Source organism: Aphis gossypii, chromosome 3 (genome assembly GCF_020184175.1).
Source record: "Aphis gossypii isolate Hap1 chromosome 3, ASM2018417v2, whole genome shotgun sequence".
NCBI lineage: Eukaryota > Metazoa > Arthropoda > Insecta > Hemiptera > Aphididae > Aphis > Aphis gossypii.
The window spans coordinates 10,410,566-10,433,889 of NC_065532.1; the positions used below are offsets into that span (position 1 = coordinate 10,410,566).

At 29.0% G+C, this 23,324-nt stretch overlaps 3 protein-coding genes across 10 annotated transcripts; all 3 read right to left on the reverse strand.

Moving 5' to 3' along the window:
* Positions 1-476: 476 nt before the first annotated feature.
* On the reverse strand, positions 477-5,293 carry LOC126551431 (ADP-ribosylation factor 1). Its single transcript, XM_050204680.1, has 5 exons — positions 4,879-5,293; positions 2,668-2,816; positions 2,477-2,586; positions 2,225-2,350; positions 477-2,160 (listed from the first exon to the last, which is right to left on the reverse strand). Exons 2-5 carry the CDS (start codon positions 2,813-2,815, stop codon positions 1,996-1,998), a joined length of 549 nt encoding a protein of 182 aa, XP_050060637.1. The 5' UTR covers position 2,816; positions 4,879-5,293; the 3' UTR covers positions 477-1,995.
* Positions 5,294-8,561: 3,268 nt separating this feature from the next.
* LOC114132263 (venom serine carboxypeptidase-like) lies at positions 8,562-10,826 on the reverse strand. The gene is made up of 2 exons (XM_050204675.1): positions 9,869-10,826; positions 8,562-9,380 (listed from the first exon to the last, which is right to left on the reverse strand). The coding sequence occupies exons 1-2, from the start codon at positions 10,632-10,634 to the stop codon at positions 8,737-8,739; spliced, it is 1,410 nt and encodes a 469-aa protein (XP_050060632.1). The 5' UTR covers positions 10,635-10,826; the 3' UTR covers positions 8,562-8,736.
* Positions 10,827-11,005: 179 nt separating this feature from the next.
* Positions 11,006-23,294, reverse strand: LOC114132261 (ATP-binding cassette sub-family C member 4-like). 8 transcript variants are annotated; one of them, XR_007605336.1, is made up of 28 exons: positions 20,939-21,913; positions 20,739-20,822; positions 19,956-20,066; positions 19,725-19,859; positions 18,597-18,807; positions 18,127-18,349; positions 17,876-18,032; positions 17,642-17,780; positions 16,896-17,006; positions 16,455-16,748; positions 16,023-16,187; positions 15,824-15,945; positions 15,661-15,758; positions 15,487-15,572; positions 15,002-15,396; positions 14,436-14,719; positions 14,278-14,357; positions 14,037-14,187; positions 13,832-13,938; positions 13,627-13,750; positions 13,384-13,554; positions 13,162-13,289; positions 12,860-13,105; positions 12,599-12,771; positions 12,295-12,535; positions 12,128-12,224; positions 11,473-11,889; positions 11,006-11,152 (listed from the first exon to the last, which is right to left on the reverse strand). XR_007605336.1 is itself a non-coding variant. In XM_050204664.1 (26 exons), exons 1-26 carry the CDS (start codon positions 20,944-20,946, stop codon positions 12,204-12,206), a joined length of 4,065 nt encoding a protein of 1,354 aa, XP_050060621.1. In that variant the 5' UTR covers positions 20,947-21,913; the 3' UTR covers positions 11,966-12,203. The 8 variants fall into 8 exon arrangements, 2 of the variants coding, with proteins under 2 accessions (XP_050060621.1, XP_050060622.1); XR_007605338.1 differs by lacking the exons at positions 11,006-11,152; positions 20,939-21,913 and adding exons at positions 21,976-22,649; positions 23,276-23,294 and having other exon boundaries at positions 11,268-11,889; XR_007605337.1 differs by lacking the exon at positions 11,006-11,152 and having other exon boundaries at positions 11,268-11,687; positions 11,811-11,889.
* Between the last annotated feature and the right edge of the window lie 30 nt (positions 23,295-23,324).

Below are 23,324 nucleotides of genomic sequence, written 5' to 3' on the forward strand. Positions count from 1 at the left end.
ATTCATTAAACTGTCGACCCTTTAAAAGTGTAGGCTGCTTTGTTTAAATTCTGTGATACATTTAATAACGAGTGCATCATGATTTGGATCAATGCGCTTTGGCCATGTTTAGAATTTTAAAACAAAGCAATTGTTGCAGTTATGTTTTTTGACACATTGTCTATCAGTTTAAACGCTAATATGTTTTTCATTTAAAATGCTAATTTATATTTGTACGTTGACAATGTTCTCTATTTTAGATTTGCTGAATCATGTTCAAAAAAAGCATGCCAAAATGATGTATGTGTGTGTGCGTTGAAGGTAGTAATTGGAATAAATCTTTAAATTTGTTCATTGTTAACAAAACTTTTTTCCTATGAATGTGTCATTATTGGCATGTGCTTGTTTCACGATTGAAATATATTTTTGATTAATCACTTAATTTTTCAAGGCAGTCCGTCTTAAACGCTGAATTCAATAAATCAGTAGACTTTAACTGAAGATTTTAACAAAACAATACTGTATTAGACGATTGACAAGGTACAATAATAATGATCAATAGCAGCCATGCGATGTATAAATAATATGTAACAAAAAAATAACTCTAACAGTTACAATATCTTTTGTACATCCGTTTGCAGAATACCATCTGACTTTAATAATAATAATAATAGTAAAAAAAATTGATTTTCATTCAAATGAAATGACCCAGTATATAATTTACATTATACAAAAAAAAGTATATATTTACATGTATTTAAAAATTTATTAGAAATACAATAATATTACGAGTAATTTTTTCTTTCACAAGATCAATGTTAATATAGTGACCGATGGACAAGGAGTAAGAGTAGCAAAAATTAAAAATTATTAATAATAATAATAATAATAATATTATATCAGCAACAACTGTGTGTAGGTCTCAGTTTTCAGTCTCAATCCCGATGACTAAGCAATAAAAACATTTCCACCGGTAAGTTTAATGAAAGAAACAAATTAAGACACAAACACCAAATACAACAAACACTGCACATTAGTTTTAAGGGCAGATAAGAAAAATGTCAGTGAAACTTGACTTTCACTTTTAGAACGTTAACATTAATGGAATGTCGTTGTATATTTATTTTTAATAATAAACAAAATCATATACCAATGGTTGACTTAATATCAGATATTTTTAGTTTAAAAATTAATGAAAATGGTTAAAACTTCATGTTATCTTGTTTTTGAATTTACTATGAATTTGCATGTAATTTTATAACAATAACTAAGATTATCGGTAATGTATAATTTAGACCAGTTGGACAAAGGCATATCAAACTGAAGTTATAAAACAAATTCAAACGTGTTGTTTAAACTTTAAATAGTAATATAAATAGTAAATTTTATTTACAAAAAAATTCAGCTTTTGTATAACTTAAAAAGAAAAAAAATTATACATATTTATTTTTTATATAGCGGTTTGGGTATGTAACTTTTATATAAAAAAATGTATACACTAAAAAAAAAAAAATGTGTTTTTAAGCTAATAATAAAATTTCAAAATAAAGCTAAAATAATAAAAATGTGGGGAAATTAACATAACAATTATTTTTTCTGCATTACAAAATTCAGACAAAATATAAGTTATAAAATATTTAGTTTAGAGGAAAGATACAATTATAGTAATTAATAATTATGTATTTGTTTTTTTTTTTATTATTATTATTTTAAATAAGTATGTATTATTGAAAATTAATATTTGTCAAATGATTCATTAAAATAGTTTTGATCATTGCACTTGATGATAAAACTTATTAAGAAATTAATTACAACTGTGGGCAGAGAACTATAATGGTTTAACTAAAAGAACACATTTGACAATATTAATTTTGATGGCGAGTAAAAAAATTTCTTTAGTCTGCTATATATATATATATAATATATTATGCTTAAGTTTGTTTTCACGAATTACAAATAAAGTTTTTTTTTTATTATTTAAATATTTATAATAATAATAATGTAGTTTGGAGTCGGTTAACGGTTGGCATTCTTCAATTGATTTGACAGCCAGTCAAGACCTTCATATAAACCATCACCACTAGTTGCGCACGTTGCTTGAATATACCAGTTACGATTACGTAGTGTGTGTAAGCTTAGTTTATCAGTAATTTCAGATGCATTCATGGCATTAGGCAAATCCTAAAATTTAAACATAATATTAAAATTTATAATAATTATTATTATATTATATGTATATACATACTTGTTTGTTAGCGAATATCAATAATACGGCGTCCCTAAGTTCGTCTTCGCCAAGCATTCTCATTAACTCTTCTTTAGCTTCGAATATACGTTCTTTATCATTACTGTCTACTACGAAAATCAAACCCTGCATCACATCCAACAATTAAATTATTTGTGTACATAGTTTTAACTTTTTACAAACATGCAAATACATTTATTTTACTAAATAAATATAATATATTTAAGTATACATAAAAATGAAAATACATGCCTGTGTGTTTTGGAAATAATGCCTCCACAGTGGTCGAATTTTATCCTGTCCACCAACATCCCACACTGTGAAACTGATGTTTTTGTACTCGACAGTTTCAACGTTGAAACCTAAAACAAATAATTATCATTGTAAAATAAGATTTCCTAAATAGTAACAAATGAAGCCAGTTATAAAGAAAAATATCTTACCAATAGTCGGTATGGTGGTAACAATTTCACCTAATTTCAATTTGTATAAAATTGTTGTTTTACCAGCTGCATCTAATCCTACCATAAGTATTCTCATCTCTTTTTTACCGAATAAATTTTTAAACAGATTTGCAAAAACATTTCCCATCCTGAAAAATAATATTACTATTAAAACCAACATATAAAATGTATTGACATATTAAAAAACTAAAATAATCTTTATAATATTAGTTCATATTGTATAAATAATAAGCTCAGTGGTATATTTTTTAATTTTTAGAAAATTGCTCTTAATTGAACAATAGTGGAATACAGATGTAAAAATGTATACAGAAGGTCAAAGGGAAATTAATTTCACAGAACACTCCCATTAACTGGTAATTTTAATTATAAGGTTAATATTATTTCAACAAATTAACTTATTATTAGAACTTATATTTTAATAATCATTTCTTATACAAAGAAGATAAATTCAAATAATTAGACCAAGAATATACTAAATTATTATACAAATGATTTAATAAAATATTAATGCTACGTAGCTTATACTACCCATAAAAATAAAAATTCAGATTTATCTTATCAATTGATAACAATTATCTGTCAGTAATAAATAAATATTTATTAAGAATTAAGAATGTTATTATAGCAGGTATATAATGTTATTTTAATTTTAAATATTTTATTTAAACTAATAATTTTTTAACTGTTATTATTGTTATTTAACAAGATAATACTTTTGGTTGTTGGTTAGTTATTATAAATCATTGCATCATTTAAGTTTCTTTTATATTTTAATATAAATAAAAGTGATGCTTATTGTCAAATTAAAATTTTATAATTTAAGTTCAAATAAAAGAGTATTGTATTAGAACATACAATTATTTTAAGATTGACTGTATAGTAAACAAAATAGATGTGAACTATTAGTATAAGATGTTAATAAAAAACTAAACACCATATGGTAGAAACTGATTGATAAATAAGGTGGAGTAGTTTGCACAGCTTAAATTTAAACAAAACATATTAATAATACGATAAAACAATTTATGGAATTAATAAATAGGTAAATAGAGAATATTTACTAAATATGATAAATTTAATACAAAGAATCATAATAGTACCTGTTGCACATATTTGTTTCTTAAAATTATTATTTTTTTAATACTAACAGTGCCAAAGAAAACGTATCAATCAACTACATATTCAATCATAAATCAAATTCAAGTTATAGATCCCACATATTTTATAAACAAGAAATATGACAAATAAGTAATTTAACTTAATAGAATAACAGATGAGTATCTTGCATACCTTAACTTGTTAAAATTATTTTTCAGTTCTTTTCTATTTAGAATCATTTAAATATCATCACATCCTTGTATATAATAGTACAGTCAATTTGTCACTGATTTAGAATAGGTGGATTACCAAAACAATCAAATACAGAATATGACCTTTTAATGGGTATCTACATATGTACTTTTAGGAATAAGTAGTTTAAAAAATATTAACTGTGTTCAATCAATGTTTGAATAAATTAGACACAACTACCTATACAAGGCGTATGAAAACAACCGATCTTCAGAAAAATTCCCAAGATGATTGTGAAACGAATGGATATAGCATTTTTAACTAATCGATCATAATGATGAAATCTCTTTAAAAAAGAGGGTGATATTATTATTGTGAATCTGCATTATAAAAATGTTGTACAGAAATTTCTTGATGCACATTGTATCAGTTATTTAAGTGACTTTTGGGGTCATCTACATAACATATTATAGGTAGGTGTTTAATATTTCTGTATTATACTAGACTTCTAGGTTTCCATGTTGAAGGTTTCGAGAAACTACCCAAGTATGACAAAACGAAAACTATACCACAGACAGCAGACAGGAACGTCTCAGACGCATTCCCGAAAACAGGGGTTGGTGAGACCGCCGAAGTAAAAGTTTCGTGTAAACGACACGTCATATCCGTCAAAACCCACACAAGACACCACCGATTGACTTACGGTTTGGGCGTCGGGGCGGACGCGGAACAGTACACGTAGGCAACAGCCGGCCGTGGTCAAACACGCACACAGCAGCCGGCAGGGACGGAAAAAACGAACCGATCGCGGCCCCAGAAATACGCTCAAGTCGCGTCTCGTTTTCGGTACACGGGTTACATGCAAGTCGTTGTCGGCGTTGTCGATGTGGTACTTACTCGAAGTCGGATGTTGGTCAAAGCGGTTGAACGGTAGTGTACGACGACGACGACGACGACGAAAAGCAGGCCGAGATGTGCGAGTGCGAGGAACGGGGCGCGTCGACGTAATAAAAGTCTGATAAAAACGCGAGACGACACACACTGAGACGGCTGGTAAGAATCAAAAAAATAATATATAATATTATCACGACGCGACTAACGAATTCAATTATCTATGTAAACGTATGCGTATCTTACATGTACACTTATATATATATATATATATGTATGTATTAAATATAATATATTACATGAATTAATGTTTATATATATATATTTTAACCGATTATCGGATAAGATGGCGGCGGCGTACGGGTTCCTCTCTCGACGACTCGGTGTATTTCTCTCTATTATTTTACTCTTTTTTTTTTTTTCGTATTTCATTTATTTACTTTTTCTCTCTCTCGCCGCTCCTGCGGTTTCTACATGCGTGCCACGTATGGAGCACGATTGTTCCTGGCCCGCGCCCGCCATTGGTCCGCCGACGTCACGTGACCGACGGCCGTTTCTGCCATGAAATCGGGCCGGTCGTCGTCGTTTTCGCGCCCCGGCCCCGGTGACGGGGGCCCACCCGAGAATACAGTCAGTGGGCCCGCGCGTGGATTGGTAACACCTTACTTCACCGGTCCGATGTGTCGTTACGCGGTTACCAACACCGCGGTACCTGGACACCAGCCGCCGTTGCAGTTGTTGTAATCACCGACGGTTGCGATGACGCATTAATATTCTGCGGTAGTGTTTTGTCGGTTGGTCCCGTGGTAACCGGTGAGTAATAATATTGTAGTTAGGTGATAAGTCGCATGAACATGGGCGACCGATAACCGGCTGCGGCCAACGCAAATACGCAATTATTATGCTCACTTAACCGTCGTCGGTCGCAATGATAAATGATGCGACGTTTTTATGGACGTAAAAAAATAATGTAATATATTATCTATTTTCAAATGGAGACGAAATTAAAAATATTTTAAGTCGTAACTCAATATTAATAATATGTCTATAACATGATTATTATGAATTACGATTGGTTTTTTTTTTTTTTTTTGTTAACTTATCGTTGGATCATTTTTAAAGTTCAAAAAGTTTGGGCACCAGGGACAAAAATTCTGAAAATACAAAATATTCTATTAAATTTTCATTGATTATATAGGTATATCTTATACACAATAAAATATAATTAATATATTAATTTTTGTTAGTTTAAGAAAATATAAAAAAAATATAATAGTATAATATATATGTGTACAAAACATTTTTAATTTAATTTAATTATATGTATATATTATATTGTATATACTTATAATAAATGATATAATAATAATTAAAATTTAATAGAATATTTTGTATTTTTGGATTTTTCGTCCTAAATTCCTATTGCTTTGTAATCATAATGACAATTTATCTTCGATAAGTATCAAATGTATTAAATATAAGTAGTAGGGGTGTTCCACCTTACATTAGCACCATCATACCTAAAATTAAAAAATTCCAATGTAACGAGCCTCTTAAATGTCTATTTAATAATAATTAATAATATGCTTCAAAAACGTAGGTACATTATATTGTCATTAAAATTGTTACCATAGTCCATATTCATACTATGATGTCAGACTTCAGCATATTTTTAGTGCACTAATTATGTTTTGTGTTATCAATAAGTATAATATTTGAACTTCTATTGTTTATAATATTGGTTGAAAAAAGTATTGTCTCCATTTCACCAATAATTAATAGGTAATATAGGTTATACCAATTACTGGTTAAACATATGTATAATAAATATACCTAATTAGTAACTTTTATCAATTTTCCACAGAATACCTTAATATAAACAACTTACAAGCTTCTTAATTCATTACAGATATCCAAACTAATACGACTTCTTCACTGCGTAGTTTCAGCTGTTTCAAGAGATCTAAGATAAAGAGAATTGGCATAATATTGTATGTCTACTCCGTCTTATGAACGTCGGAACGTAGACATAGATAGCAAATTTGTGTTATCTTATTTTATCTTTGTTTTTTTATGATATTTTAATTTTTAATTTAGCATTATGAATTTATGATTAATGTGTATGCAAAATATTATATTTTATAAATTCTCTTAATGCACTATAAATACCTATATTAAAATATCGTAAAGAATCCAAAAGAAAACATATTTTACACTCGCATAATTTGATATGTGAGTGTAAAATTCTCATAATATTATATATAATAATAAATACCTAATAATAATGCACCTATGTGGAGTATTGAAAAAATTTAAAAACTGCCATTAGATTAATTGGGAGCGATAAACGATAATATGATAAAATGTTAAAGAGGTTATTAAATATTTTACATTATATAATGTACAGCAGCGTTATCGATTATTGGTCCATGTAAAAGTACCTACTACAATATGCATACAGTAATTAAGAGTTTCCAAAGTTATTGAACACCTGGTATATTGTTATGTTATATAGTATAATTTTAAACAATACAATACGGACATGTGTCAAATTAATAATTAACTCATTTAGAATAAAAAGCATGTGCAGTGTTAAAAAGAAGAATATCTAATTAAATAATTTGTTAGTTATATGAGATAGAAAAGGAGGGGGTCTGAATAGGCAATATACATACAACGACGAAGTGATTTGTCTAAATACGTTCTGAACCATAGTTGAGGAGATAGGTAGAGTAAAAGTAGCACGGTAACGAGTAAAAGGCAAAGGGTCATTAGTAGAAATTAAAGAGAGAGATATTATGATGGTGTCTCGTATTTTCATTGTATGTGGAATAAGTACCTATATTACATATTTATAATACCTAAATAACATTATCACTGTATGAACAGAGACAAGAGTCAATACGGTCAATAATCGGTAAATCATTATCAACATATTATTATACTATTTTATTTATACTATATTAATTTACCGAAATGATGAACTTTTGACATTTAACAGAGATTTAAATTACAGTGTATGTCATGGTGTAGTTGAGGTGGTCATGGTGTATACACATATTTGTGAAACAATAATAATACGGTACAATGACTTGGACTATGATTTTCAATTAAACAACACCGGGCGTAAACACACATAGTAAGTTTTAAGAAAAATCGTTATTCATTTATTACTATTATTATTATCATCATCATTAGGTATATAGATCGGAATTCATCGGTTATAGCAGGAATACGTACTTTTCAATCGCTTGGTAATTTTTGTGTTTTTCGTGTGGGTTGACTGACTTATTTTTGTTTAAAAATATCATCGGTTAACTGATAACTCTCCGCAACGATGAGATTTGATGAAAGTTTTTTGATTTATTCTGTTTATGTATGTAATACGGTGCGACTTACTATATTGAAGAACGCGTTTTGGTAGTTAAGACGTTTTATTGTCACAACGAAAGTCATGCCAAAACAGTGCGCAATTTTTGACGCACTATGGGTCGAAACCACAGGCGCCTAATAAGTCGGTAGTTCAAAATAAATCGAAAACATTTCACAGCAACTCACCGCGGAGAGTTAACCGATGGAATTTTTAAACAAAAACCCGATGGGTCAACTCATAAAACAAAAGTTAACGAGCAATTTAAATCGGGCCTTCTTACCTTAATTATAATGAATCCGACGCCGACGGCTAAAAATTGTAATATTATATATATATATTTAACGACTGAATTCGATTATAAATTATAATAACATAATATATAAATATTCAACTCGTCGGTTAAAAAAAATTAAACGTATAACAATAATTATTGTGAGAACATAAAATTATAATATTATATTATGTTACGATATTGCAGCGGTGCGGTCCGGTCAAAACGGTTTGCCGGTCGTGAATCGGTTGATCATGTCCAGGCCCCAGATCGGCTGGTCCGCCGGCACCATGTGACCGGCGTCCCTCACCAGCAACACGGTCAGCGGATCGGCCGTGGTCGCGTAACCGGCCACGACCGTCGCGTTTTCGTGGCCCACCCGCCAAATGGTCCGCGTGGCGTTCTGGAACCGCTCCGAGCCCGACCACTTCAGCGACTTGACCATGTTCATCGTGCCGCGATACGGAACAATGATGTCCAGCTGGCCGGAGTACAACAGCACGCGGTACTGGCCGGCGTCCAGCAGGGCGGCCAGCCACGGGGCCACCGACCGCATCATGTCCTCCGTCAGGTGGTGTTCGACCGACGTGCCGTTGTTCAGCGGATTCTGGCCCACGTGCAGCGCTTCCCTCATGAACGGCTCTTGCACGTACTTCTCCCAGTCGCCGTACGGCGTCGGGTCCCGGTCCCACAGCATGTTGAAGTAATACTTCATGCCGGTTAAGTTCTGGAACAGCGACGGGTACGGATAGATGTCGCCGTTCAACAGTTTGTCGAAAGTTTTGAAAGCGCCCAGGTAGTCGTCGTTGACGATTTGGGCGTGGGCTAAGTTTTCCAGTTCATCCAACTCTTGCTTCCCGTAATCTGTGGTGATATATTGTTATATTAATAATAAAATAGTAAAATACGATATTATATTGTATAGTAATGCCTGCGGAATAATCGTTATAGTGACATAACGATTCACGATGTAATATAATACTAAGTAGGTATACATATTATATAATACTTGTGTTATTGAGAATTTGTAGACATTTTATATTGTATTATTTTTAGCTTATTAACACGTTAAATACGTTTGAAATTTGAATCATGTAATAATGTGAACTCAATTTTATAAAAAAAAAAATGTTAATTTAATTTTTTTTCTTTTTTAACGTATTTTTCTCTTTAACGGTTCCCTTAAAACAATAACCTATTTTTTACTTATATTTTATGAATTTTATCGCATCTTCGACGTATTTTGAAGGATTTTTTTTACAATGCTACAAATTCTCAGCCCCGATTGTGACGCACCTACATTATAATTATTATTATTGTTGTAATATATTATGTGTGTTATATATAGTTACCGTCGACAAACCCGTGCTGGTAAAGGTATTCGCTGTACTTCAACTGGTTGATGGGGTCGACCAGACCGTTGCCGATAGCCAGTCCCTTGAGGTTAATCTTGACTTTTGACCCGGGGTTATTCAGGTGTATGGCGTACGATATTGCCGGCACGTACTTACCCGCGTACGACTCGCCGGTCACGTAGAAATCGTTGGGCTGGTACTCGTGGAACAGCGTGAAGAACTGCACTAGGGCGTTGTACGCGTTGAGACCGACGGACGTCTGGTTGGCGCTGTAACCCGCCTCGTCTTTGGTGAAGCTGTACCCCGTGCCCACCGGGTTGTCCAAGTACAGCATCGAGTGGGTGGCCACCCACGTGTGGTTGCGCAGCTTGAGCCCGTGACTCTTGCCCACCGAGAACGGGCCGTGTTCGTCGAACACGGCGTACAGGCTGGACGCGCCGGGGCCGCCTTGCAGCCACAGCATGACGGGCGCGTCTTTGGCGCCGCTCATGGCCGGGAAGAACCAGAAGAACATGTTGGAACCGTGCGCCTCGTCCACGGTCAGGTAACCGGAGTAGCTCTCGATGGCCGCCTTCAGGGGTTTCACCTTGGACGCGAGTCGCGCCTCGTCGAGCCGGCCCGCCTGTATCAGGGGCGTCAGGTACAGGGCCCCGTCGCCACTGCCATCACCTTTGGACACCACTGCCGTCCGACTGGTAACGAACAGACTGCAGAGGCACGCGGCCATTAGTGGCGACGCTAACATCGCCGCCGCGAAACGCATCGCCGTCAGACTATATTATAATATTATGCTAAAAAAAAAAACGTTTCAGCCAACAGAGCTGTATACGATATCGTATAGTATAGTAATAATAAAAATGCGATCTGAACTCGATTCGGCGAACGATTTATTATTATTTTTATAAATCGGCGCCGTAGGAACGACGTTCGATCTCGTCGGAACTTGGCAGCCAACTGAAAGCCGATAAGACGTAACCGCGGATTAATATACTTTATTTGAACTGATCACTGATCATAATGGTGTGTATATAAAATGTTATTAAATTAAGTTTTTATCATACCGCGTCGATTAGGCGTCCGCCGCCGAACAACGTATTATTTGACGATGAATATAATATTTTATATTATGCATACTTATGGTGGAGGTATAAAGGTCACTCTATTAAAACGACCCGCCTCGTCTGTGTATACACCGCAGCAGCAAAAGCGGCGATAACAGTTTAGACAAATCGGTCGTCACGTACACCTTGCCGAGTTATCGATTTCGAAGTACAATAATACCTATGATCAATAATTTGGATACAAGCTTTAATTTGTTATAACACATTTTATCATATTATCGTAACACGGTTATATTATTTCGATGATCGTTAAAAAATAGTTTTCAAAACGTGTTTTCACTGGTTTAATAATCAAAACCGTCGGTTATAATATAGATGGACAATATTTAAGTAACAAATAATAAATATATTAAGTACATAGTAATAACTTAATTAAATGTTTACTTGGTAAACTTATGCTTCACAGTATACTGTATATGTATACGTATTAGCTGAACTAAATGTAAAGCTATATATATTATATTATAAGAGGTACCCAACTTGATTAATTATTCGGTGCTAGTACAGCTAGTTTGTTATCAGTCTCGTTTGGGCCATTTACTTGTGGTCTAGCAGTACAATTTATTCTGTGGTTACTCCTCGCTCCATTACATTTTATTTTACATCTTATTTATTAGTTAATATCTTCTTCGGACTCCCCCACCAAATCAAAATCACATAATGAAGCGGATAGAAATATATTTTCTAACCATATCCTATATATCATAGAAAAAAAATTAAGATTTTTTTTTTTACGAACAAAATGTACAATATGCTGTATTATCGTATTTTCTATGTTAAAATATGAGTAGATTTATAGTATTAACTTTGTGTGTTACCATCTGATTTTTGAATAGATGATACAACGATTATGTATAAGTTTTGTTTAACTGTTCTACTTTGTACAAATACATGAACCTATTAAAATAATTTTTATTAATTTTAATTAATTGTAGATAGATAATAGTTATAGGTATTAGATAATGGGAACAAATTTACATTCAAGAAAAAAGTGTAATAATTGTTCTATAACAATAAAAGTTGTGATATACAACATACACAAACTAAAAAATATCTAGGTACGAGTATTATTATGAGAAACTAAAATCATAATAAAACTAAAGTTTTACTAAAAAAAATATTCAAATAGTTATACGTTATTAATATACAACTTCTTTATAATTTTTCTAAACAACTTCTTCAATAATTGAATTGCTCGGAGATTTTTTTATCTACTGTACTGTTGTATAACTCTAGAAAAAAAAAATTATAAAATAGTATTCTATAAAGAAATGAGATAATGAAATGCATTATATGTGATACCTGTGAAACTAAACTGTGTAAATAGTAAGCTGTATCCTTTCCCGTTTGCTCTACCATTTTGTAAAAATAACCATCGGTGTTCTTCAACAAATTATACGGGTGATCAACTTCAACTATTTTTCCAAAGTCCATAACTAATACTCTATCGGAATCCATAATAGTATTTATACGGTGAGCAATTGTTAGTACTGTGCAATTTTTAAATTTATTTCTTATTGTATTTTGAATCAATTTATCAGTCCTGTGAATACAAATTAAATATAGATAAATAATAAAATATTTTATTCAAAATTATTTTTATTACAGTGGATCAACATTGGCAGTGGCCTCGTCCAATATTAGGATTTTATTGTTTTGTAGTATAGCTCTAGCTAAACAAACTAATTGGCGTTGACCGACACTGAAGTTCGAACCACTATTTGACAATTTTGAGTTAAGACCACCGGGCAAACCCTCCACAAAATTTTTGAGTTCAACCTATAAAAATAATATACAAATCAAGTAATAATAAAACAAATATTTTGATTTTAAGTGAGATTAATTAAAACACATTATAGTATTATACTTCATCTAGAGCATTCCAAAGATCATGATCTGGGTATTCATCAAATGGATCTAAGTTTGTTCGCATTGTGCCAGAAAACAATACTGGTTCCTGAGGAATTATAGATAACTTAGATCTCAGGTCTTTGAGCACCAATTCATGTATATCTACACCGTCAATGATGATTTTACCTTCATTAAGAGCTAATCTAAATAATGCTCCGATAAAAGATGATTTGCCTGCACCGGTCCGGCCAACAATACCAATCTAAAAAATGCAAAAGAATCATTATTGACCATTAAAAATAATTTTGAATTGCTTACTTTTTCCATTGATCGAATTTCAATATTTAGATCTTTCAATACATAGGGTGAATTTAGGCTGTAACGTAGATTAAAATTTTTGAATACGATTTTTCCCGAATAAGGCCATTCTTTTGGTGGATTTTTTACTAAAAAACAAATAAATAATTTAAGCATAATGTATTTTATTTTAAACTATTCGTTGGAATATATATAGAATAAAATATAATAATAAGTTTTTACCATTAGTCGATTGATTACTATCTTCCAGTGCTAAATGTGTGTATTCTAATATTCTTTTAACTGGTACCATTTGGCTTTCTAAAATTGTTGATTGTCTTATTCCCCATTGGATTCGACCGAGTAATCCCATGATTTGTGTAAGAGCAAGACCAATAGTTCCACCATAGACATCTAAAATTATAATGAAACGGTTTAAGCAACATGATAATAATTTACTATAATGTATTTTAGTTTTTAACTTACTGTTGCCGATTACTAAAAAGCTGAAAGTTACAATACTTATGTAAATGATACAAGTTATATCCAACCAAAATCCGAATCCTAGAACTAAACTCGTACACAAATGCGAAGCAGAGGAATGTAAATCCTAAATATTATATTAAATATACATAAGAATCATTCAAAATAATTTTAATATCAATATCGTAAAATATTAATTTTAATTTACTTGATGTTTATCAAATTCTCGGGATAAAATATTCTCTACTTTAAATGCCCTTATTGTTGTTAAACCTTGTAATGATGCATTCATATGAGCTAATACAGGACTTCGTGCTATTTATAGTTATAAATAAGAAATATAAATCGGTTTTAATTGAAAATAAAATGTATATTAAGTATATATTTAAATACAATATTGACATAATACTTACTAGCTCCTTCTAATCTTTTGATACTTTGAGATGTATTGATGAACAAAAATCTTAGCTTGTAAATAATAATAACCACGATAAATGTCGGTATTAAAAGATAAATATTAGTATATCCAATAATAATTATAGTTGCAATATTAAACAAAAGAATCTATTAAAAATAAATAAATGCAAATCTTTTTACAGTTGAGTAGAAAAGAAAATATATTAAAGTGAAGTAATATTTTTATTTAGTTGTTACTTGAAAGGCGTCCAAAAAACTATCTGGTAAGATTTTATCCACAGCTTCCATGTCTTTAGAAAAGCGGGTTAATATTTGTCCTACATAAAATAAAATAATATATTTTATATAATAATACGTGTAAATTAAATGTTAAATAAAAATAAATAAATCGTTACCTGATGTATTTGTATTGAAAAAAAACATGTTGGTTCTTATAGTGGAATTTAACATACGATTGTGTAAATTCATTGAAGCTTTCGTAGTCATTTTAACAAAAGAAGCAGACCTAACAATAGTTGATAATATCGTGGCAACCATTAAGAAAACATAAACAGTAATATTATTTAGTTGGAAATTTGACAATAACGATATACTATATGAATCACTAGACATTGCAGATGTATCATTACTCTGAGACGTATTTAATAGTTTATCAAATTCATAAATTTCCTGATTAACCCTGAAAATAGTACATACAATATTTATACATATCTTATTTTATACTGCTATTATGGTGCCCATTAGGGGGGGGGGGGATAAAATAGGGCACTTGCCTCTTCCTGAGAAAAAATCTGAACTTGTAATTCAACAAATATATTATATTATTTACATTTATATGTGAAAATAACATTAAATATTTATTATCTTACATTTGAGATTTTTTTTATTATGACCCCAACCCCTAAAATTTTACCTATGGGCGCCCATGATTGTTATTAATTAATATTTGTATAAATAGTACCAAAAGCTAAGCCAAAGATCTCCACTGGTAGTTAGTAGTTGAGTACAAATACACATAAATAAACAAAACAAAATGCTAAGTGTATTTCCACTAGCCATAATGTATTCTATAAATGTATTTTTGCAATTATATTTATTAGACTGAAGTAGTGATTTATCATTAAGTTTTGAAGTATGGTTATCACTAATTTGATTTTTATATTTAGATGATATAACGTTATTGTTAGATCCATGCATAGTTGAAACCAAGTTTGAGTCGACACCAACATTTTTGATATTATTACTATTTTCAAATTCATTTTCAATATTAGTGCCTTCTGAAGATCCAAGTAATTTTGTAAAGTCAAAACTGGAGGCTTTTAGATCTTGGTAAGATCCTACCGTTACAATATTACCCTAAAAATAAACAATATAGCTATAAGTCATAAGGTTAATTTACTATTATATGACTTAATAATCTGAAGATTGTACATTAATTATACTAACATTATCCATTAGAACAATTTGATCAACTTCAGATAAATAATGTACTTGGTGCGTTATAAGAATACATGTGTTTAATTTTAAATAATCTAAATAAATCGAAAACAATATGTTAATATAGGTATGTTTATATATGTTTATATGTTTATATATTTTAAAAATCTTAAGTATAGGTACCTAAAATGCATTTTTCAAATAAATGCTTGCCAACTTTAACATCAACAGCTGAAAGTGGATCATCAAGTAAGTAAATATCCGCTTTTTTGTACACCGCTCTAAAATAAAGTATTTAGAAATATTAAATGGACAAATTATAGTTGATTTTCAAATTTATATTTACCTAGCTAAATTAATTCTTGCTTTTTGTCCTCCACTCAAAGTTATTCCTCTTTCTCCTACTACCGTTTCATGGCCAAGTGGAAAATGTTCAAGATCGTTTTTTAGAGCACAGACATCAATAACCTATTTAAAAATCATATATTAATTAGCTGTAATTTAAATTGCATATTACTATATAATGTCAATCCATATGTATTTACTTCTTTAAAACGTTCTTCGTCCATTGGTGATCCAAAAAGAATATTTTGTTGAATAGTACCAGAAAATACCCATGGTTCTTGTGATGCATAAGATATTACACCATGAACAGATATTCTTCCTTCGGAAATTGGTAATTCCCTTAAAATTGCTTGTAATAATGAACTCTGTAAATATATAATGTGACGTGTTATGTAATGTTTTGTAATATAGACAAAAGTTTTCAAACATTTTTTTTGTGTTTTACATGACGTTATATTAGGTATTATGTTTATTGATAATTGATCGAGTTCTAAAATCAAAATTAATCAAAATAGTAAATTGGTATGTTTTTGTAATTATGTGTATCTTGATTTATAATCTAATATCCCGGGGTCTTTCACTTACCATAATTTAAGAACCTTTGAGATACATAGTATTTGTAGTATATTCACCTTTCCAGCTCCTACTGTTCCAATAATTGCAAACAATTGTCCAGGTCTTACGGTTAAATTAATTTTTTCTAGTGTATTATTTTTATGATCGTTTGTCCATTTCGCAGTTACATTCATAAGAACTAAACTATAATTATCATAAAATTCGTTGTTATTTTTAAAATCCTTACAAGTTTTTGTAATATTGTCATCAGCAATAAGTAATTTATTAACATAATTGTCCTCTACTGTATTAGATTTCGAACAACGTTTTAGAACTGGTATTTGATCTTTTTCCTCGAGCAATAAGAAGTTCTATACAAAAAACGATTACTTGGATTTTATTTTTTAAATTTACATTACTTACGATACATAATATATAATTTATCATTATTATTATGTATTTATATTTATATTATTATTATGTATATTTTAAAATTAAAAAAAAAAAATTGGATTTACCTCGATACGTTTAATAGATACAATGCATTCACCGATTTTCAGCAAACCGACAGAGAACATTACTACCATTCCCACATGCAAAATAGTGTATATTGATGTAAGAACATAAACCTATACGAAAATATTAAATACAAATAAAATTAAAATGCTTAATAAGGATACGCGCTCACGAAGAGGGGAGTATTCTATCACTTTCACTATTTTTTGTCTATTGATTTTTCATAATTTATTGTTATAATGAAAATGTATGTTTTCAGTATTTTAAATTTAAGTTAAGTTGGATGATAAAAATAAAATACTTGATTAAGTAATGAAAGCATTTTACTTTCAACACCGTGCGATTTATGTTAAGACATGCATACTATATAAATTCTTTTTATACACGATTAATGATAGGTATATTATTATAGCTAACTATAATACTTTCAGATAGGTAAATGCAAAAATTGATATATTTTTATTATAACGTTGTCTGAGAAAAGTCAAAAATGCATACCCCTTCTTTTCAAAAGAGCTGATCACATCGCTGAAAGTATTGTTAGTTTTAAGTATTGTCTTCATATTTTAAACTTACAACATACCAAATTTATATTCAACAAACCAGTAAATATTAATATGATCTTAAGATATCAATATTATGTACATGGGCTAATCTTCTTTGTTGGGGAGGGGGGTGGGGGGTGGGGTGGTTACGATTTTAATAAATACATGCGAGTTTAGTGTCTTCATAACTGTATAATACTTACTTTGTGCACAGATAGGTGATTTCCTAATAAGATGTATAATACGATACTGACGAATAGTTGAAATCTTGTTTGAAATACTTTGAACGATATAGAAATGAATCCAAGAAATGTTGATCCTTTAATCTGTTCAACTTCTAATCTATAGTTTATATTGACATTAATATAATATAATACTACGTATAGGTGAATCAATAATTAACTTAGAGTTATAATACAATAAATTGCACATCATACTTTCTCACGTATTCTATAAGTTTACTAAAAGGCTTTTCCCACGTGTACATTTTAATCACTTGTATTCCCAAAATGATTTCATTCATTAGACGTATTCTCTCATCAGTCTTCTTCACTATCTTGAGATGGATTTCAGACATTTTTTTCCCCATTAAACCTGAAAATTAAGCAAGTAATACAAAATGTATGCTAAATATTTACAATTAAATTGTTTCAGTTCATAGATTTAAAATAATTTATTGTCAACAAACCTTGCAACGGAATAAAAACAAAGAAAAAAGCTATTCCAATTAACGACGAGACACCGATTTCCTGCCACAATAAATATGTAGCTACTATTGTTTGCAATGGTCCAATCCATAAAAAATGTAATTTATGATATAGTACATCAAATTGATTAACGTCATTTGATATCAAAGTTATCATTTGGCCAACTGTTGTTTTACCAAGAGCTTTATTACTTAAATATAATGCCTAGGCAAAAACGATAATATAAAACTAGTTTTGTTTTTTAAAATGAAGATAAACAACATTTTTCATTTTAATTATCGTTTTATTATTAATATTTTTATAGTATTAAGGGTAATAAAAAAGTGCCTATTTCTATGTATCAGTGTATCACTAGAGTATTCAAATGAGTATTCAATACTTATTTTTGGAATTGCTGGTTAACGGTAGAATCAGATTATCTATAAGTTAAAAGAATATTTTTTAGATTTACCTTTTTGTAAATTAAAGAAGAACTTGCAACTCGCGTCTTCAACGCTTCATCCATAAGATCCTGCTGCGTTAAATAGCGTACAACTGTTGTTATTAATGAGCTGATTACTAAACCAGATGCACATATATAAGCATATCTTATATCAGAATTTTCTGTATTATCGGAATTGAAATATTCTAATAGTTCACCAATTAATATAGGTTGAGATATTCTGTTATAACAGTGTAAAAAATAATAATAACAAAATATTTTTAATTTTATATTAATATTATATCAATAAAATATACATGGACAAACAATATGTCTAAACAAAAATATATTATACCATATAAAATCTATACAATTTACATCATTTGGTGAAATTGAATTAGAAAGTTTTTGCGATAAAAGGCTATCCTAATAACATTTGTATGCAAATTATGCATAGGACATAGGTACATGTTCGATAATAATGATTATATTATTTAAAATCTAAGTTTTTCGAACATTTGATTTTTAACTATAATATGAATTAACAAAATAATAAGTAACGTAAAAACACCATACTGCCTATATTGATTACCTCTTTTCACAACAAATAGGCAATTCTACTTTTAATGAATTAAGATGCATATGACAAAATTTAAGTTTTTTTTACAAAATAACAAATAAATTTATTTTTAAATTCAATAATACCTATAAAACAAATAACATATTATTATAAGTATAATCCAATATTATTTGGACTATTTTTAAATTAAAATATTATTTATGTAAATAATACAATTTATAACTATAATATTTTATACAGTGTATTCACGCTAAGAGGTACTGCTAAATATTTAAGTTTGATGACTGTGTATTGTAATGGGGTTTTCGGTGTATGAAAAGGAGTACCGTAATACACATTTTTAGGCAAATTGAAAATTTTTTCTGAAAATGTATATTACGAATAATTTATTACGATACTTCTTTTCATTCCCCGACAGAGGTCAGAGACTGATTTTGCATATTTCTTACCCGGTGCAATGTATAAAATTAGCATACTTTTAATTTAGCCCCCTCATTATACCACTGTTATTATTTGGTAATTTTGCTTACTCTTGATTAAAATTAAAATTAATAAGAAAAAAAAAATAAAATTCTTACGTGAAAATAATTTCACTTATGCAAATAACAAATCCAAGAAACATAAATTTAGTACCAAACATTCGGATCAAAGCTCTCCACAATGCCGGCTTTCGATTCACTAAACATGCATTAGCCAACTCCGATCTCCATATCCTAAATATATGTGACAAAACCACAAAAAAAAAATACTTATTTACTTTAAAGTGTTATTAAGAAACAGTGTAGGATTATAAACTGTAGTTAATTTACTTTTCTAATTTATCACCTAATGGTGATGATGTATGATCGTCCAATGTCGTATACAAATCTATTTCATTTAAATCTCTGCGTCGTCCTATTTTTAGTAGGTTTGACATCCAGCTAAGTTAAATACATATTATAATAAAAAAAATCATTATTATCAGAAAATAATTCATAGAAATAAATTTAATAAATACATTGAATTATTATAAAAATTTGTTTTTGTTGTAGTGGTTTTAATTCATGTTATTTTAATATAAAATACGAGTATGAGTAATATATCTCTGGAATAATTACAAGTAACGAAAAAAACAAACTAAAATCACCATTTATTTTAATAAATGATAAATATAATAAATTGAAAAATTAAAATATTAAATATTATTTGATTTAATTTGTTATAAGAAAAATAATACCTATATTTATGTAAGTTAACATATTATGCATAATATGTATTTATTTAAAAATGAGTAATAGTAAAAGCAAAATAGCAAAATAAAGTTAATACCTAATTAATTAATTGTTGTTTAATTTTTCCGCCCTTCGCCTATAAGATTCATTCGATAGTAAAACTCACTTTGTGTTGGTCCCAAACTGAGTCTTAAAAGCTGTGTTCACTGTATTGGTATAATAATACAATTTTTAAAACGGATAGGAGTTTTATAATATTATTCTTCCCCAATCAAAACCATTATTAAAATGTTGCTCGTTGTCTGGTATAGTGGGTATACAATGCTAACGGTATTTTTAACTTATACAAGTTTATTAAGACGCATTTTAGTTTATATTTACCTGTATGTGATGATTTCCAAAATGTTTGCATTACATCTTGGATTAGAAGGACGTTCTACTTTACTATCTGCCTTTGGTATTTCTCTTGAATAATAAATAAAAATAAAAATGTATGTAAATACAAATTGAGTTGGTTACTTGATTGTTTTACTTATTAGTTATTAGATAGGTAAAATATTCAAATATGTTTAATAACTTACCTGTACATAATGTATTTGTAATAAAATCGTATAATGCGTGTTATGAAGTTAATGAAAATGTCTAACTGTTAATTATTCCGTTGTCTTAAAAATATAGTATTATTGCATTGGTATGTTTTTTTACATTTTATTCTTATTAGAATTATTACTTTTTATTGTTTTACAAAAACATTTCAAACACTGCAAACTTATTGTGGTAACTAATAACTATTAATTTAACTGTTCAATACACGCTTCTATGATAAATTAAGCAAACTAAAAGTTTGAATAAATCAACTTCAATTTGATAATAATATTATAGCCATTCCAAATTTAACAGAAATACAGATTAAAATTTCATATTATAGTACTTGACTAATTAGCTATAATTTATCAACTCGAGTCATTCAGCCATAAATTGCGTAATATTTTATGGACTTTGTACAGTTTTATAAGTATAACAATTATAAATAAGATGTAGAGAGTAAAAAAAAACTCAATTTCACCACTGTATATTATTATGTAATTAATATTGCAATTTTAATATACCTAAATTTAACTGTTAAATACTAGATACGTAACATTTTCGCCAAATGTTTATCTTATGATTATTTTATAAATAATGTTTTATTTTTGTAATTATTTAAATGTACCTTGTGAGTTTTATAACATTATAATAAGTATGTAGATTATATACCTGTCTCGTTATTAAATGCAATCACGCTAGTCAGTGAATATAGTCGTAGTTCTGTTTGCACTGCTAGCAGACATATTTTACGAGTACCTACTTATCGACATTGTTTTTTTAAATTATATCGAGGCATGTCTTAGAAATTATCTACGTCGACTTTAAAAAAAGATGTTAATTAAGTACAATGAATTAAAATAATAATCTTAATTAATTATTGTAAAAAAAAAAAACAAAATATAAAATCAATACAAATATCCAACTTTGCTTATAAACATGATAAACTTTGTTCTTAGATGTTAATATATTAAATTATTTAAAATTCTTTTTTATTAATAGTTAAAATCGTTATTTTTTCTATAAAACTTACTAATGAAGTCACGTAATTGCTTAGAAATAGTCAGCTCAGGTTCTTGATACTTCTATTTTTTTTTCATTTAAAAATGCTAGGACAGCTGGTCGAGGATTAAATGTTACAGACTATAATTAATGATTTCTTCAAATAAGGTAACTATATAAGTTTTTATTTGACTTAAATGTAAAGGTATTATAATTTATATGTATATTATGTAAAATACATAGTATTCTTTCTGTCGTTATTAAATGAAGAAAAACAATTAATAGAGTTACAAATAAATTTTGATGCCACTATAATAGTTTGAGCATCTATTATAGTGAATTAATATAGAATTGTAATAATTGTAAAGTTAAACCTTACTTTTAATGAATATTTTGTTTTTTTTCGGTTATATCAATAACTGGAAATTGGAATAGCTTCTAATATAAGCAAAAAAATAAATAAATAAAAATTCAGTTACATTATTAATAGACTTCAAAACATTATCATGACGGAAAATATTTTTAATGACAGCCAGATTCTATAATTTATTTGCAGGTAGATTTGTAAAAATTAGTTTAGTTATCTGACTTATAGTTTTATCTATTTCAATATTTAGTCATTAAAACATCTGGTAAAATCAAAAAATCCTTTTGAAGTATTTGTTGTTAGGTCTGCATTATTTGTGTAATGTTGGTCATTGGACTCTAAAAAAATTTATATTTTATAAGATTATATAATATAATTGATAATTTTATATTTCTAATAGATATGCTCTACAGATCTAATTTAAAAATACTTAGGAAATGTAACAAATTTATTTTCTTCTCCAAATTTGTGTAATCAGCGGTAATAAAGTGATTCCATTTGAGATCGAAAATAACTTTAACTATATTAAATTGTTTTTAGATTGTTTCGAATGTTTCGATACAAGATGTCAGGATACCCAGTAGGGTAAATTGTTTTATTATTGGTAGTCTAACTAGTCTAGATTGAGTGTCCATTTGGGCTTGGGCATAGAAAACATATTTAAAAATCCCTTGCAATATGAAGTTTTATCAAGAATATTAATTGGCACGAAATTATTTAATTTGTTTTATTATTATCTGTAATCATCGCCATAAAAACACGATATTAAAGTTTTTTAAATAGCTTATTAAATTAAATTTTAGTAAATAATTATATCCCTTTATCAAATTGTACTTTTTAGGCATTACAAAATTTTTAATGTATTTAATTTAATGTATATTAAATAAAAATAATAAATGAAGATGGTTTATTACAATTTTAAACAACACACTCTTATTCAATAATTTACTTGTTTACAAATTACTTGATCCTCTGGACTTTTGAGGAACTACAATAAAAAAAAAGAGGTTAAT

Excerpts from the sequence above, each read along its gene's own strand:
- LOC126551431 (XM_050204680.1), bottom strand. The coding sequence starts at position 2,815 with ATGGGAAATGTTTTTGCAAATCTGTTTAAAAATTTATTCGGTAAAAAA. Across the intron at positions 2,351-2,476 it reads ATTATTTCCAAAACACACAG|GGTTTGATTTTCGTAGTAGA; the intron begins GCATGTATTTTC and ends GATGTGATGCAG. Across the intron at positions 2,161-2,224 it reads TGATATTCGCTAACAAACAA|GATTTGCCTAATGCCATGAA; the intron begins GTATGTATATAC and ends TTTAAATTTTAG.
- LOC114132263 (XM_050204675.1), bottom strand. The coding sequence starts at position 10,634 with ATGCGTTTCGCGGCGGCGATGTTAGCGTCGCCACTAATGGCCGCGTGC. Across the intron at positions 9,381-9,868 it reads CCAGCACGGGTTTGTCGACG|ATTACGGGAAGCAAGAGTTG; the intron begins GTAACTATATAT and ends ATATCACCACAG.
- LOC114132261 (XM_050204664.1), bottom strand. Across the intron at positions 20,067-20,738 it reads TTGGAAATCATCACATACAG|CTGGATGTCAAACCTACTAA; the intron begins GTAAATATAAAC and ends TATTTAACTTAG. Across the intron at positions 17,007-17,641 it reads ATCACCTATCTGTGCACAAA|GTTTATGTTCTTACATCAAT; the intron begins GTAAGTATTATA and ends ATTTTCGTATAG.